This window comes from Lepidothrix coronata, unplaced genomic scaffold, assembly GCF_001604755.1.
Source record: "Lepidothrix coronata isolate B3197 unplaced genomic scaffold, Lepidothrix_coronata-1.0 Scaffold43, whole genome shotgun sequence".
Lineage (NCBI taxonomy): Eukaryota > Metazoa > Chordata > Aves > Passeriformes > Pipridae > Lepidothrix > Lepidothrix coronata.
In genome coordinates this window covers 2592024-2609375 of record NW_016690223.1, presented here as the reverse complement: position 1 = coordinate 2609375, position 17352 = coordinate 2592024, and the positions used below count along the sequence as shown (strand labels likewise).

Here is a 17352-nt window from a genome sequence, read left to right as displayed (position 1 = left end):
CTTTTCACCTGAGCACTTGAGTGTAAGGAGCTTGCTGTTTCAGGCACCTGCTTATACTTACCATACTTCTGTGTAATTTGCATTTTTCTTTGTAGAGCTCTCATTCATGCATTTTTCCCTAGATACGCATTCAATACACATCAGCCATCACCATTTTACCTGGGCACTAGGCAAAACATGAGTTTTTAAAGCTTCCATGCATGTGCATACACAGACACACTGTATTGGCCCAGGATAAGTCATTATTTAACTCAAGCATATAAAACTTCTAACCTGTAACTAATTTTTGAGGGCTTGTCTGTAACTTTTAAGACAAATGCAACTAGAAATAATAGTAATTTAGAATAGACACATAATAATAATTCAGTGTAGGAAGAAAAATATTCTGTTTTAATTATTTAATAGTACAGTATATTTTGTCCGTCTTTTACAAGGTATATTTCTAATTCAGAGTTGTATATGTCGCATTTTTAACTTCAGCTAATATTTTTCCAGTAATAAAAGAAACTTCATATTGTACATACTCTAATAGCATATGCTGGATTAATCAGCCACCATAAAAGAAATTACTTTGTATTTTCCATATCCATTGTAAGAATTGAAAGAGAAATAGGTATTTCCCTGAGCAATGAGAGTAAGGATTTTGCATCTGAAAGATTCATTTCTAGCTTAAAAGGGGACTAAAATCTTTAATAAAATGAATACACATATTTAAATATTTCTTGGAGATTAAAATGTGTGTAGGATATGTGTACACATTGAATGCATTTGAAAGGTTGATTAAATGTCCTCAGATTGCTGTAGGTCTCAGCTGTCTAGAAGAATGTACCACAGCAATCCATGAAGTTATTTACATTTCCATTCATTAAGTAAAATAGTGCATGTGAAGATTGGGGTCTAGCAGAGTGTGATATAATTACATTTATGAAACCAAAGAAGAAATTCTGAAAGGCCTTTATATGTGTCTGATCACTGTGGAACTGTGTTAAGCGACTGAGAAATGTGGTCAGGAGTTAAAACAGGTTTCATTGAGCAGACAGACTTTAAAAGTGTGCTTGCTTATATAAACCCTCTTTTTTCCCCGATTGGAAATTAAATTATTAATGTTTTTTATCAGCCTCATTTGGATTTTTCGACTTTGTGAACTCTGAATACTGTGTACAGTTCTGGGCCCCTCACTTTAAGAAAGACATGGAGGTGCTGGAGCATGTCCATGGAAGGGCAACAGAGCTGGTGAAGGGTTTGGAGCACAAGTCCTGTGAGGAGCAGCTGAGGGAGCTGGGGTTGTTTAGCCTGGTAAAAAGGAGCTTGTGAGGGGACCTTATTACTCTACAACTACCTGAAAGGAGAGTGTAGCCAGGTGGGGGTCACTCTCTTCTGCCAGGAACTAGTGACATGAAGAGAGGAAATAGTCTTAAACAGGGCCAGAGGAGGTCCAGGATGGACATCAGGAAGAATTTCTTCATGGAAAGGCTTGTCAAGCATTGGAATGGGCTGCCCATGGAGGTGGTGGAGTCACCGTCCCTGGAAGTGTTCAAGAAGCGATTGGATGTGGCACTTTAATGCTGTGGTTTAGTTGACAAACTGATGGTTGGTCAAAGGTTGGACTCGATGATCTTGGAGGTTTTTTCCAACCTAAATGATTCTATGATACATATGTGACACCTGGTTGCTCACAATATAAAAATCTTTGGACTGCAAGATAGCGGATGTAGGTGACTGGTTTAGCTGACTTGTACACAGAAAATTTATCTGTCTTTTGGGCTTCTTTATCTGATGGCATCTGACTTATCTTCTGACACTGCAGATGGGGTCTTGGACTGCAGACCAGTGTAGACTGATAAAAATTCCCCCGTCCTGATCTTACAGTGGCTCTTTGAGACTTTTCCTTCAATTTTTATGTTCTTAACATGAACTTACTTGTTTGGCTGTGGGTTTCTGTATTTGGGAGACTACTCCATGCTGTTAGCATGGATTTTTTGCATGTCAAATTTGCTAACAGTAAATGGGTTTTATTCTGAAATCCTGGATGAGAGTACAGTCAAAAGAGTTTTAGCTGTAAAAAAATGATAGCAAGCTTGTAAGTTTTTGAGCAGAGTGCTCTGCTAGCAATTCTGATCTTGGAATTCCTATATACTGGTGTTCATTGTGAGATAAGAATACTTCAGGAAAGCTAAGGCGCAGCTTCAGCTACCAGCATAGTCTTCATTATTTTTATTCTAAGAATAGATGTAAATTTTATAATTGCTTTGTGTTGGAAGTGGAATGTATCTCAATAGTCTGACTGTACTGAGCAATTGGAAACCACTATGATGTTTTTTCAAATCACTTAGGAAAAAAAGGAATATTTCAGTTTGGATCTAACAATTTGTCTCTTCCCTAAGTTGCCGACCAGCAAAGAAGAGAGAAACTGAAAAAGAAGATAGCCAGGTGTGAAGAGAAAATGAGTGTGTGTGAAACTGTCTCCCGATCCAGCTCAAGAGACAGTGGAAGTCTGCCATCCTCTTTTGGAAAGGTAGATATTTTAAGTTTGCTAAATAGATATTATCATATACTTGCCTTCCATAACAACAGCTGATCACTGCTCTGCAGCAGCTCTAGAGCGAGGGCTGGAATACTTCACGCAGAAGAAAATAGACAGCTGTGAGCTCCATACCTTCTAACCTTCCCATTACATACAGTGCCACCCCCCTGCCTCTTCTGCCCTGTTTGTCTCTCCTGAAGAGCCTGTAACTGTCCAACGGGGCACTCCAGTTACAGGTCTCATCCCACCAGCTTTCTCTTATGCCAGTGATGTCAAATCTCTGGGACTGCGCCAAAGCTTCGAGCTCCTCTTGTTGGTTCCTTTTGCTATGGGCATTGGTGTAGAAACATTTCAGGTGTGGTACATTGTAGCCAATACCTTGTGAAGTAGACTGAGCGCTCCTTTTCTCAAGTTTTGGCACACCATTTTGTGTCACTGACACCAGTGAGTCACTAAGTGCAAACTGAGCCTTTTGGTAGAAGGGTAGGCAGTGGAAGTAATTGGGCTGTCATACATTCATGCTAGAAATGAAGCCCTATTTAAACTTTATTTCATTTGCCAAAGTATGCATCGATTTCCTTGTTCATACACCAAGGGACAGTTCCTCTGTTTAAATCGTTAGATGTCCTTTAATGCATTGTGAGGATGAATTACACATGCTAATTGTATTTCTGTAGCCATCAGCATATATTATTGATAAGTGACAGCTGGAAAACAAATTCCTAATGCCTGATAAAGCATATGATATAGAGGATTTTTCCAGTAATCATGTTATTGCTGGTGCCATTAGGAAAAAGCTGAATATACATCCTCTGCTTGTGGAACTGCTCCAAAAATTGTTTTGTTGAATTAGGACATTTCTGGGTTGGGGTGAGAGTCAGCACAAATTTGAAGCAGTCAACCTTGGAATACTCTGGGTTTCCAAGAAGGTAATGGCAAGAGAAGAATGTGGTCCTGTGCTTAATGAACATCTTACAAGATAACAGAAGCATGTAAGAAAAGGAGACAAGCAGAATTCTCCTCGATTTGCCACTGTTACATTTAAATGTAAGAACACAATAGTTAGAAATTCCTTTCATAATGCATAACTTCTTGCCTAATAAAATGTGGCTCTTGTAAAATGTATATAAATTTAAGAATAACGTACATATATATGTATATAAAGATATCACCCTTGTCATTCTGACAGTGTTAATGGCTGACTAGATTGTAAGCTAAATATGTGCTAACCGGCTTTGATGTATGCACCTGACTTCCTATTTTCAAATGGCTTCATTCATTAGCATGTCAAGTTTGGTGCCTTTATTTCATCATTTTCATTATTCACGTACCTGCATTTATTACTATTTAATGCTACAACAGAGCACAGGATCAGTTTTGAGTTGAGACTCTGCTTTGTGCCTGGTAAAAGCAAAAAGAAATAAAAATAATTTCTCTAAATTATGTAATAAATGTTACACATATCTTAAAATCTGTGTGATTTAGTTAGTGTATTTTGTTATACACTGAGCTAACTATGAAACTGAATAGTTGTAATGTGTCTTGAGCATGACTGGCCTGCTCTTAGTTTTGTACAAGGGTTTAAGTGCTCAGTGAATTCAGAACAGTGAATTCTTTACCTTTATATGTAGTTGTAAATGTAATGTTACTGTGATGTGAGAATCTACTATGATATGTAGTGAACAGAGAAAGTGCTTACTAGACTTCATTACTGACTTTTTGAAATAATTAGTGATTGTCATCAAAAGAGTATTTTGGTCAGAGATAAGAAAATTGCATCCAGAACTGTGGGTTAAGATGTGATAGAAGTTTATGGTGCAGCATGAATTTCTCTACTAAGTGAGAAGCAAAGGAAGAGGCTCGTTCTCAAATGTCACAATAGGGTAGCCTTCGGATCTGTGGGACTGCTGGAACCTAAATTACTTCGAAGACAGTAGTGTATCTCTCACAGCACAGTAGAAGGACAAGGAGGCATAAGATGCCGTGGGGACAGCTGTTCTTCTCTTCTGCTCCTCTCTTTCCATGTAGCATAATAATGATGGTGACACCATGTGTGAAAGTTAATCAAAATAGGATGTTAAATTACAGATACAGATGCTGAAAGGGCTGCTAACTTTGTGGTTGTGTATCTTTGTGAATATGTAATTTTTAAGCAAGTATTAGATACTTAATTAGACAGAAAATATTGTGACACCTATGCATGCTGAAATCCTTAGATTTTTAATTTTATTTTTCTATACAAACTGATGTGGGTTTTTAAACATTCATCTGAGTTATTCAGCAAGTCAAGTTGGATGAAGCTCAATGTGACTTATCTCTGAAGCAAGAAAACCTGAATTGAGCTGGCCACGAGTAAAATCTATGATTTGAACAACTTGGCATTTCATATCCCATGTTCAAGTAATCCTATTAATAGGCATTTCTGGCTGCAAATGATGTTTTAAAAGAAGTTAATCCATGCCAAAAGTCAGTTGAAGGAAGCGTACTTCACAGGAGGTTATATTTTCTCTTTTAACTATTTGAAGTATGGTTGCCATTGCTTTGACATTTCAAGATCCCTTTCAGTCTGTTTTTTGAGACTTTTTTGTTTTCTGAAGAATTAGTTAGGACCATCTGCTTGTGCATATGAAATACAGATTGCAAAACACCCATTAACTGTCTCTTGTTAATTTTGTATGCAACGTACATGTGTGGCTATATGAAATGCCTACTCAAATGCCTTATATTTGAAGATTTATTATACTGTTATGTTATTAACAGTCTGAAGATGTATTGTGCTTAGAATAGTTCTGTCAGAGTGAGAGATGTGACTAAACAAAGCAGAAAAACCTTCTGAGCATCAAAGAAAGTTATTTTCATCAGGAATGTTCAGTACAGATTTCCTTTCAGGCTTCGTAGTGACAATCACCTCTCATGCTCGTTGCTCGAATTAATACATTTCCATATGCACATTCAGTAATACCCCTTATTAATAATATCACAGTATTTGATGAAAGTAGGAACCTACCACAGTATACACACATATGCACACACATGCATAAAAGGAAAGAGTGTAACAGGAACATAGTTTTGAAAGAGAAGAATAGTTATTATTCATGCCAGTATGCAAACTGATTGTATTCGTAGGGGGTCCAATTTGTTCACATATTTGTGTTGAGTTTTCTCTCTTGACTTTCTCAGTTTGTAACAGATGACATGCAAGGGTTTTATGACAGCAGCATCTCTAAAGGCAGCTTTAAAGAGACCTTTTCTCTGTCCAGGCATTGGAGAGCAGGCACTCAGCCTGCTTACAGCAATATGTAAATGGCTTATAAATGGAACTGTCTCAAGTTAAAAGAATCACACATTTATTTCAAAATTGCAGCTTCTGTATCTTGGCAGTGCAGTTCATAAAGCATCTCTTCGATCTCATTTTATGATGGTAGATGAACTATTCTGTTGGAAGACCTTTTCATACAAGGACAAGTTAATTTCAAGATTTAAATTCATCTTAGTGTAACTTCAGTGACCCCAGTGAAAGCTGCCTTGGACCTTTTATGTGAAAAAGGATTTGGCAAGATTTCTCTTCACAGTTTGGTTTTTATAGGGCAGCTGATACTTCAGTGGCTTTTGAGTTGAGAAACTAAACTTCTTTTCTTTTAGAAAGTAAAAGTAACTTCCAGAGAAATCTGAATTCTTTATCTGTGTTACTACTTTTGCCCATCAGATGACAGCAGTATGCTTTGATCTGTTTTTACTGAATTTTCTCTTCCACAGAGTCCATGAAGATTCAGATGTCCTCTCTATACAAGCATTGTGCAAGCACTGTTCAATTTACCCAAGTTTTGTGACTAATAAAATTGAAGCATAAATATGTACTTTTTGAAACATTTTAAAGGGGTTGCTGAACTGTGTCATCGAGTAAATTTGTATCTTTGAAAACAAATTACAATTGTTTGAACCAATAGAATAGGAACATATATTGGTAAGCAAGATATGATTCAAGATTTTTGACTCCAAATTACAGTAGTTGTAGTTCTTGATAGTTCTAATATCTAAAGCTATGATATTACCATGGAATAGTTTTTTAATTGTATCTGAACAATAAAATGAAATATATTTTAATCACCGTGCTACTGCATATTTGTAGGCATGTTTTTGTCTTCTTTATTTTTTTCTTTCCTACCTAAACATCTGATGTTTTTATAGATAACAGACTAGAGAAAAAATTGAACATACTTGCTTACAGTTTACTTGCCTGTAGGAACACGGGTGTACAAATAATCTTCTGAAGGTTTGGAGACAAATTGCAGGCAAACAGCATTTCTGACACTCCTTAAATCTTTTTGAAGTCACCAACCTAGTTCCTTGTTCCTGATATTGTTTCTTATTGTTTTGAAGGCAAAACTTCCTAGTTTAGGCAGTAAAGTTTTATAGCAGGATAAGGACTTTGAAAGACTTTTCTTCTTTCTCAGTACTTGAGTGAGGACATCTCACAACTGACACAAATACAGCGTAGGGTTCCAGTCTCTCTAGTCACTTGGTCTCTTCTACTTATGAAACATTTGAGGAGGAAAAGAAAAGAACTACCCTAAGCTTCTTCATATGTAAGGAATGCTTAAATTAAGGATATTGCTACATCAATCCTGTAACTTTGTCTTGTTTTAGGATCAGCTCAACTGCTTCAGAGGAATAGAACATGTCACTTTCCTGAGGTGTAGTTGAGTAATTGGCCAATATCACTTCATACCTTTTCTTAGTTACTATTTTGCATGGGGCAGGGAACCAGTCATCATATGCTCACAAATGCTTCTACAATCTGATTTATAGTGCAGCTCCATGAACTAATTTAGCCACTCAGAGTAAAAAATTTACAAGAAAAAATAAGCTACTTATAATATACAGTGAAGAATATGGAATTAGCTTTTCAAAACATCTATATAGGTGGATTCTGAAACTTTCCAGTCATGTCTGTTTTCTGTAGTGCTGAGCTACCATTGCAAGTACTTTGTATGCAAACAATCACACTGGTAAGCCTCGTTATACTGCTTGCTAAGGCATTTGTTTGGCATTGTAACTGCATGTTATCAGTTCAGCATTTAATTATGCTGTAGTAGTAAAATAAAGTCAGCTTACACCATCAAGAAGAGCTCATTTTGCTTCAGCTAACTAAAAAAATAGCTCTTTGCATTAGGCATCAGCAGCTGTGGACATTGGGGTACTGGAATACTGTAGATAGGTCTTACTGATGTGAGAGAAAATAGTTGTGAAGGAAATATATGGTATGACAGCAATGTGATCTGTGACTTAATTTTCATGGTAAAATATCTGCATTTTTAATATTCCTCTAAATAATGTTTACTATATGCCACAAGATGTATAGTCATCATATTTGAGCTTCAATTTAAAATATTAAGTGTTTGTTAAAAACCTGAGTTGGTCTTAGAAATTGAATTTTCTTTTTAGGAAACACCTCTACTTGTATACATGCTTTTAAATCTTACAGCACTTTGTTGCTGCTGATGTGGACCTATATGAACTGCCTAAGTGTAAGGAAAGTATGATAATAATTTCAAAATGTCAGCTGTCAGTTTTGAATTGGATTTTGTCAGTTGTTGTTTTATTTTAGTTATTTTGCCTTGCGTTTTACTGATTGCATGGTACGGCAATGAGATTTTCCAGAATAACACTATCCTCAACTTATGTCCCTCACTGCTGCACTGTGAGCACTGTCTCTGGGAGTTATGTTGCCAGGTAGTTTGAGTGCACACAATGTGAGTCATCTCTTCTCCATCACACGGTTGTGTGTAACAGAATTTCATAGTTATACACGTGGTTTAAATAAATTAGTTTATACAAAATTTTGTTTGCTGATAGGCTTCTGGCTTAATCTTCTAGTTCTGCAGAATGCCTGCCCTGGAGATTGTAAAATATCATACATCATTTTCCCTGACTGACAGAATATTCAGTGCATGGCTCTATCCTAGGTAGGAAAGGAATATACAACAGCTGTTTTGGTAAGGTGCTTTCTAAGTTTTCAGAAACATTGTAAAGCACATTTATGAGTGTGCATGCCCTGTACAGGTATTTATGCTTTGAAGTTGCAAATTTTTAAAAATTTTCTCTATGACAGAAATAAAATTTCTATTTAATTGTTCTTCCTCATTTAACAAAAAAAAAAAATAAATCTTAAGATGCCACTTAGAGTTAGTTGTGTTTTTGTCTTACTTGTCTTTACCACAGTGTCATAATACAATTCAGGAGTAATGTTGAATTTTTAAGCATGGGATAATTATGAGTAATGTCTACCTTCCCTGGGTGGTATGAACAGAACATACCCAGATAAAATAATTTGCTACAGTGCAATGAATCCTTGACTTCTAAAAATGTATTGAGCCTTTAGACTCATACAAAATTATTAAACTCTTGGTTTGATGTAGGCATCAATATTCTGTAACAGAGCACCAATGTTTTGCTACTGAAGCAAACTATTTGCTTGTTACTCTCTTTATTTCCTGTGATTAGGTTTGTAAATCTATTAGTACTGGGACTACTCTGAAACCAGTTTGATATTACAAAAATTGGAAGTTCTTACACAGAAAATACCTCCAAGTTGGTAACAATAATAGGTGAGAGTACCATCGTGAGCAAAGTTGGTAACTTGAAAAGCAATCAAATGTTGTTTTATTTTTTTCTAGAGTTTCTTGGAAGAGGAAGACAAAGATGGTCTCTTCCCCTGTGCTGGCCAGGCAGAGGACCTATGTAGAGCACTGTCTCCTTATGGGGAGCATGGCTTGGTTCACACTAATAGAGTAAAATATGCCACAAAATGCTCTCGGAATACATCTAGGGCATCTTACTCAACCTCAGGTATCAGTACATCAAGGCCACCAAGAAACTGCTCTGGACTTTCATGTAGTCGCTCCGCTGTGAGCACTAGTCATTCCCAGAGATGTCAAAGAAGCAGCCCCAAAGAATGCAGCGGGGATCTTCTAGAGAGGCACTCTGAATACTTCACTAAGAGCCGAAAACCTTTTACTCCACGCACCTTAATATCAGATGCTAAATCTTTCCTGTTGCAGTACAGATATTACACTCCTGCTCGAAGGAAAAAGAAGAATCCCCGCAAGCAGCGTGTGGAAGTTCAGACACAGACCGATGTGATCAGGTACAGAGATTGAAACTTTATTTTGAAACTCTAGAATTTAGATGTTATCATAACAGTATCTTCATAAAAGCAGCATGTTTTGCTTTCATTTACATTTGTATTAAACCAGAATAATTGTTCTGAAGTTATTCTAGATATGCCTTAGCAAAAGCTAAGGAGGAACTGGTTTTATGTATACAAATTGGATATAAAGTGCTGCTAAATTCAAACTGTGGGATCTTGCTGGTGATAGTCATTCCCTCTCTGTTCCCTAGGCTCTCTCTGGTGTGTGGTTGTGCTTTCTGTCTTGTTAAGAATTAATGAGTGTAAGCATGCAAGTAGTTCTCCACTGTTGCCCCTATAGTCTTATACTTTCCAGTTTGTCAATTAATACATCATGCAAAGATCCTTTTTTTAAATTCTTGAATGCTGTTCTTCATTGTCTTTTTATTACTTGAATTTAAATACCTTCATATATACCTTATATTAAATATTTTAAACAAAATTAGTGTCCTTCTCTTGCATTGAGCTTCTTAGCAAATTGAACAGTTTTGATTAAGTTCTAGTTTTACTGATACTACCTCATAGTAGGAATTTCCTAAGACTGGAATTATGATAACTTCAGCTCCATGTTGCAACTGTTGATTTTCTGGCTGGGGGTCATCTATATTCCTGGTGCACTTTTTATTTTAGGATCATCTCCATTCTAAATTCTGAACAATTATTTTGGATAATTTAGCTATCCCCTGTCAATATGCAGCGAAATTATGGATTTGGACCACCTGTGAATGACTATTGTTATCCTTCAAAAAGAACTATAACTTAGCTTTATTATGTGATTGAAAGTCTGGCAGAAATGTTCTAAACTGTCTGGTACTAGGTTCCGTTCAGAGGGACAGGAAATTTGCACAGTGGCACTGATATTCTAATCCTGCATATTTTGAAAGTAGCCTACTTGGAAATCTAATACCTTTCTAAATTTTGTAGGTTTTCATGTGCAGACAAAGTGTCTGGGAGAAAAGTTATGACTGAACAGCAGAAGATAACATTGAAGGTAATAATACATCTATCAGTCATCTGGGTTCTCTTAACCACACCCCTCACCATCATTGTGGGGTATGTACTTCATTGCTGCCTCAGCAGTATACAACTGATTTAGGTTTTGTTTTCTGTATTGCCATGAGATGAATTAGTTCTGTAGAGGAGAGAGAGTTTCAGAAGAATGAGTGGAAACAATAAGGAAAAATATAGAGGCACATGAAGAGATATCTTGATTTATTTTTCAGTTGTTTCTATAAGTGCACTATCAAATATCTGTTAAGGTCATAGATGACTGGTGCATGACTTTTCAGCAGAAGAATGTGTGCCTTTTTTTCTGTTTACCCAGTTTTTCAGAAAAGACATAAAATCTGTAGGGCTGCTTAATCATAGAGAGTTATTAGATTCATTTTAATGGTTAAATTTTCCATGTATTTGCACCGATAATAAAGATTTTTATCTCTGTGTTGTAGGCTGAAGATAGAAGATATACTGTGGATGAGCCTGACAGAGGAATAGATGCTTGTCCATGCGCCATCCTAAGGTGCCTGATTTACAGCAGGAAGGAATATTTGAACTGTTCCTCCTTGCTTTCTATACAGCTGGTCCTTAGGCCACAATCCTTCCCTACCATTTCTCTGTATAAGTTTCTTCTCACAGGACTTCTGTTTGGTTGTTTTTTACATAAATGGCCCAACTTCAAAATTCATTATTTTCTTACGACAAAGTTTCACTGGGAAGCCAATTAAGAAAGATTGCTCTAAAATACATGAGTATTTTTGTCAGAAGTGAGAGTGATGACACGTTAATACAGCTGTTAATTCTGTACATCTGAGCTCACACTGTAACTAAATACTGGATTGGTATTCCAATTGGTATTTCCCTTTAGGAAAAAGTGTCTTCAGGCATCCAGCCTTTTGAATCTACAATATGTGAGAATTGTAGACCAGAAGTATTTCCCACATCTTTTTCTGAAAACATAACACTGAGATTTAGAATATTGCTACAATGCAAAAGCAGTGTTGGAAATCAGGCCAGAACTCAAGGGCTCTGAGCTTATTCTCCTCATTGCTGACCTAAATGTTGGTCTGACTTGCTGATTCGGTCTCTGCCCTTGTCATACAAAGGCATTTTTGTCTGAAGAAAAAATGTACTCTGAGTTAAAAAAGCACTCTTATGAATAGTGGAGGTCAAATCGCATCTGAAGCAGCACTGAGGTCTTTCGAGCACTGCATCTAGTGAGGTTTTGTAATAGTTTTGAACTATAGTCTTTCAGGCTTCAGTGTAAGCAATGGATTTTGCTCCTGGAGCAGGGCTTTTGGGTGTTCCGGTGGGTTTTTTTCCGAGGGGAAGTGGCACAGCATGGCTCTAGAAGAAAATGAAATGCAAGGTAGTACAAAGGGAGTTTAGAATGTTGTTCTCTTTCTTGCCCCCGATCTTCTGATTAGAGAGACATCGTTGAATTCTCAGAAGTCTTCACCAAGGAAGACTGTCGAGGCTCAGTAAGTATGCTTAAACCATTTTTCTGCTCATTTACAACATCAAACTAGAAAGCTTTCCTCAAAACTGAGTAAATAAGGACTCCGAATAAACTTCACAATTTGCAGAATTGATATGACTATGATTTTTTATTAAATAATTAAAAATTTTTATGTGATTCTAAAAATTAAGGCAATTCATTATATTTTCAGAAGAAGGATAGACTTCTCTTCTTGTACAGTGACTATGGTTTAACTTTCCATTTCTGTTTTGGTCTGTAATCTCTGAAGCAAATATTGGCAAATAAAATACCAAGTTGAAGGGCATTCTTACCACATTTCTGCACTGAAATTTGATGAGAATTAGAAGAGGTTTGAGTTATATTCAGAAACATGGCCAATGCTTTATCAAATGGCCTTGGGAAAGTCAGTTAATTCTTTGTGCTTTAGGACAGGCTTGTTCCTGCCTAACTTTGAGCATACAATATCAAAGATCAGCTGTAGATATCTTTCTCGAGGGAAGTAAAATTATAATCTTTAGTCTGGATGACAAATTTTATGTAATGAAAGTCATGCAAGATGTATTCCATTTTTTCTCTTTGTTAAGACTGGAGGATGATTCAGTAGAGTTTGGATGGATACTTTGGGAGATTTCAAAAGATGCTGTGAAAGAGAAACAGCACTGAAATATTTCCTTTTGAGGTTTTCTTTTTTGTTTGTTTTTCAACCAGAACTCCAGACCTAGAGAGTCTCCCATTTAGAGCAATTGGCATCAACAAGGCTTTAAGAGGTATCAAATAGAGATAAATTTGTTCCAAGAGGTGAAAGTCACATCTCACACTAAAAAGATTTTGTACATCAAAGAAATGTGTTTGAAAGGAGTGGAGGCTGTCAAATAAGCACTTAAATTTTTCGGAGCTTCCATTTAGGACTAGCAATTTTCAGCCACAGTCAGATTCTGTAGAAGGTCCTTTGGAAGCCTTTACCCAGAGCATCAAACTGCAGTTGTACACTTTCTTCTTGAGTGCAAAGGAGGTTCTGAATGCTTTCCAGGATTTGCTGATTCCCTCACTCAGGATCTCTGTGCTAAATTATACCACAACAGAAAGTTAGCATAAACACAAAACACCATAGCAACAGTCTCATATTTTGCAGATTGAATGAAAGGTTTAGTTTGTCCTGATAGACTTATCTTTTATGAAAAATAGCAGGTGTTACAATCTTTTTAATGGCCTTTCTCATGAAGATGATTAGACCTACTACATTGTGTCATATGTGTCTCTTTTTTAAAACATTTGACATTTGGTTTTCTATTCTCCCTGCAGGGAAGAGGAGCTTTTGTATTTAACTTTCATTGAAGATGTAACAAATGAAATTCTTAGCCTTGGCCTATTTTCTAACAGGTAGGTTACCGCTATTTTCTGTTTTGTAATGCTGTGTTAGAAACACACGGACTCAGTAAGAAAGGGAAGTGGTGATTAGTAATCATTTCTTTGCCTTTAAGAATATATATACACAGTTGCCACTTGCTTTTGTTTTGTTTCCTTTTCTGTTTTGCTCTGTGTAAGAAAGAGGAACTGTGAAATACCTTTGGGTCATCTAATTTGATCTGCTGCTATGTACCATGAGATCAAAGCTTCTGTTAGAAACTGACCTGGAACCATAGGTGGAATAATGCTAAGAAAAAATCATTTCACTCTGCGGCATCTCTTTTGCTAAATTAACTGAGTTACTAATCTTTCACACAACAAATCCTCAATCTCCCTTCTCTCCTTATTCCTGTTCCAGTACAAATTCAGTCTTCAGCATGGGTTGCCAGGATTACATTCTGTTTTAGATAAAGGTTCACCAGTTGCTAAATCAGAATTTTTTCAATAATTAAACAATAAATGTATTTGAGTAGTACTCTCCTAAATTCTTTTCCATACCAGTTCTTTCTGATAAAGAACTCTCAGTTTATGTGAAAAACCCTACAGTATTTCTGGTACAGAATTTTAACCCACTTTTGTAATTGCACATTCAAAGCAGTCTAATTTCATAATATTCTGATCTTCCTCTGGGTTGATAATTTCCCCAGCTGTTTCTCTAGTCTATGCACTCTCTTGTTTTTTTCTTCTCATGTCAAGGCTATCAATGAGAATGTTAAGTATAGTAAGTAAAAAAATTAGCGAATTTGGAAAGCAGTCTTTGTCTGGTCCTTTTTTACAGTAATGTTGTCTTCCCTTAATACCCTTCTTGCACTATTTTTTTAAAAAATAGTTTCTCATGTAAACTAGATTAAATTCACTTGACTTTCTGAAAATGTGTTCCAGTGACTGTGTACCTCAGTTGTCACAGAACACTTTGTCTGCAGAATTTTTTTTCTCATTCTGCTTAAGCAATGGAACAGAACTCTTATGACTGAGGACTTTTCTCTGGATTTTTTTTACCAAAGCTGGATTTTACTCTTTCCTTCTATTTACTCTTGTGTATGTCAGCCACTGTGGTGGAATTTAGAGATTTTGGATACTTTATCATGCCAGTAGAACCACCACTGGATTGTTAGCATCTCCCACCATATTGACCCAATAGACCAGCACAGAATTGTGCTACAAATCACCCTGTGGTTACCACCTGCTGCCCAAAGCTGGGTCTGCCTGCTAAGCACGTGTCCAGTGGGTTACCAACCACAGGTTTCTGACAGAGCATAGTTGAAACAGTCTTAGTGGTCCCATTCAGCTAAGAAATGAAAATAAAAAAACTATAGTCAATAATTTATGTAGATCTGTTGAAAGATGGTTTTATTGCTGTGCAGTAATTTGATTTTTCATTTGTAGGGTTCTGGAACAACTGTTTGAGTGCCATATAGAAGAAAATAAGCACCGTTTGGATGAGGTAGGTGTTGACCCTGTAATAGTCTCTCTCTCTGCATATGACTTAGGTGACATTTCCAAAAAGTGTAGTGGTAGTTTTGAGGATAAAGGTAACCAGAATTCTCAGTGGGAAGCCTCTCTCTCCATAAATGAAATTTTCAGATTCATGGATCATGGCAGATGAAGAGTCACAGGGACAGTGACAAAAGTTTGGTGACACTCACTCTTGTAATTTAGTCACTTGATTGCAAGCAGCCTCTGTTTCCTTCTGTCAGAATTAAGCCCTGAGTTTGAGCAGTGCTCAGGTGCTGTGGGGCTAGAGAAATGTCACTGTTCTTTCCTTACCCCCAGGCCAAAATGCGCCACATGTTGGATGTGCTGAAAGCAGACCTCGGATACGGCCCAGACAGCGAGGCAGAGCAAATCCATGAAGGCTGTGAAAGCTTTGACTCACTGGATCTGCAAGAGTTTGATACTGTGGAAGAGCTCAAGTTTACCAGTAAAGGTCACAGGGTAAGAAAAGCCACAAAAAGTGAAGAGTTCTTTGAGACCATGGATTTATCATTAAAGGAACCAAACAAATGTGAATCACCATTATGCAGGGAAATGTCAAAGGAGACACAGAGCGTGGAGGACTTTTCGGAAGACATGGCAGAAATTATGGATGCTGGGACAGAGTCTGATTTTTGTGTGAAATCTGAAGAACACACAGACACTTCACCCACATGTGAGGCAACTTTAAACTTGATTGCTTGTGACAGTGATTTGGAAGTCAGTAAGGAACTTGATGATCTTGAGGAAAGCTTTGCAGAGGCCCTTCAGATCTCACATGATTATTCATAATAGTAGCCAAAACTTAAATAGGAATAAAGCTACTTCTGTGGTGAACTGCCATTTGTCAAATAGTAGTAAATTATTTATTTTCAATTTATTTCTGTTTAAATATTGCTAAGATCTCTCTAGCAGGATACTATTAATTGGGCATTAATTAATCTCTGTGTCAATGTAGACTCTAAAGGGTCAGTTATCAAAAGAATTTTGTATATTTTGCCTATAATTGTATAACTCGGAACAAACTTTGAGAATACTAAAATTATATTTATAATTTAAAAGCTGTAATAGTAAGTTATGAAATATTTATTGTTTTAAATAAATTAATTGCTAGTGCAGTTGTGCTCCTGCTATAAAGATCCAAGATTTTGTAGTCTGCAAGAATTCAGCAACTTAACATCAATTTAACATCAAACAATGTCGTCTTCCAGAATGGACAAACAATTCCAGTATGTAGTACACTATGTTGACGCTCACAGAACACTACAAATGAAAAATCAAATTATTTCACAGGAAGAAAACCAACTTTAACAGAGCTAAATAAATAACTGACCGTAGTTTTTTATTTTCATTTCTTAGCTGAAGGGGACCACTAAGACAGTTCAATTGCTTGCATTGATGACAGCTGCAGCATAGCATTCTGCATCAGGCTTTGGTTTTGGAAAAAGATTGAGTTGGGTACTACTTGATGACTGCTAGTCTAGTAGAAGATACGTCAGGCATTTTGTACAACAAGTGGAGAAAAGGTGGTGTACTTTATGGTTAAAGTTTAAATTGAAGTTATAACGTGCATTGCACAAAATCAGCCCAAATTTCATCGTTTGATTAAAGAGAGTACAGCTATTTCCTGGCATTCGTGTTACTGCAGAATGAGCTTAACAGGTTCTGAGGAGAAGCTCTTGCTCTAGGTGAGGAACTATAAGAAGCCTTAGGAACTGGATAAAGCCTGTTCCCTAGTATCTTTTAGGATTGGTTTTAACCTTCTTCCTCCAAGGACAAGCCCAAGTTGTGCCAGTTGTACCAGTTCATACACGACAGGCACCACCTGCCTCCCCTGTGCCTCGTGAGCATCTACCACAGACTTGATTCCGTAAGTGAGATGACCAATTACAGCTGGAAGTAACTCTGATAGACACAGACCACTGCTTTACTTGTGAAGCATAAACTTTGGGCAAAAAAAAGCAATCTCAAAAAAAGTCTAGGAAAAGCCAACAAGACAAAAACATTTCTGGCACAATCATCAGCACTGCAGTGCAGAACATAATTCCCCAAAAATGCAAAAGCCGCTTTCCTGGATGCCTTGTCCACAGTAATAAATTGCACTTGTTGACAATGACAGCAGACCAGGGTTTATTTTAGCCTTGTACACGTAGCTGGGCAGATGGGCACTCAGCTGGCACTCTTAATCTGGCCTGCAGCATGAGTGCTCTGGCTCACTGAAAAGCAGGTAAGATAAAGTGAGGATTTTGGCATCCCTCTATCAGAGCCTGTCTTGTTGAAAAG

General features: G+C 36.9%; 1 protein-coding gene across 8 annotated transcripts in view; it reads left to right on the top strand.

Moving 5' to 3' along the window:
- SPATA7 (spermatogenesis associated 7) overlaps positions 1–15921 on the top strand; it is a 37121-nt gene extending 21200 nt beyond the window's left edge. For all 8 annotated transcript variants that reach the window (XM_017813849.1, XM_017813846.1, XM_017813851.1 and 5 more), the window contains 8 exons: positions 2385–2515; positions 9202–9671; positions 10638–10704; positions 11162–11232; positions 12137–12190; positions 13492–13569; positions 14983–15040; positions 15370–15921. In XM_017813849.1, the coding sequence (XP_017669338.1) occupies positions 2385–2515; positions 9202–9671; positions 10638–10704; positions 11162–11232; positions 12137–12190; positions 13492–13569; positions 14983–15040; positions 15370–15861 (1421 nt within the window). In that variant the 3' untranslated portion in view covers positions 15862–15921. The remainder of the gene's footprint in view (positions 1–2384; positions 2516–9201; positions 9672–10637; positions 10705–11161; positions 11233–12136; positions 12191–13491; positions 13570–14982; positions 15041–15369) is intronic.
- Positions 15922–17352: the final 1431 nt, after the last annotated feature.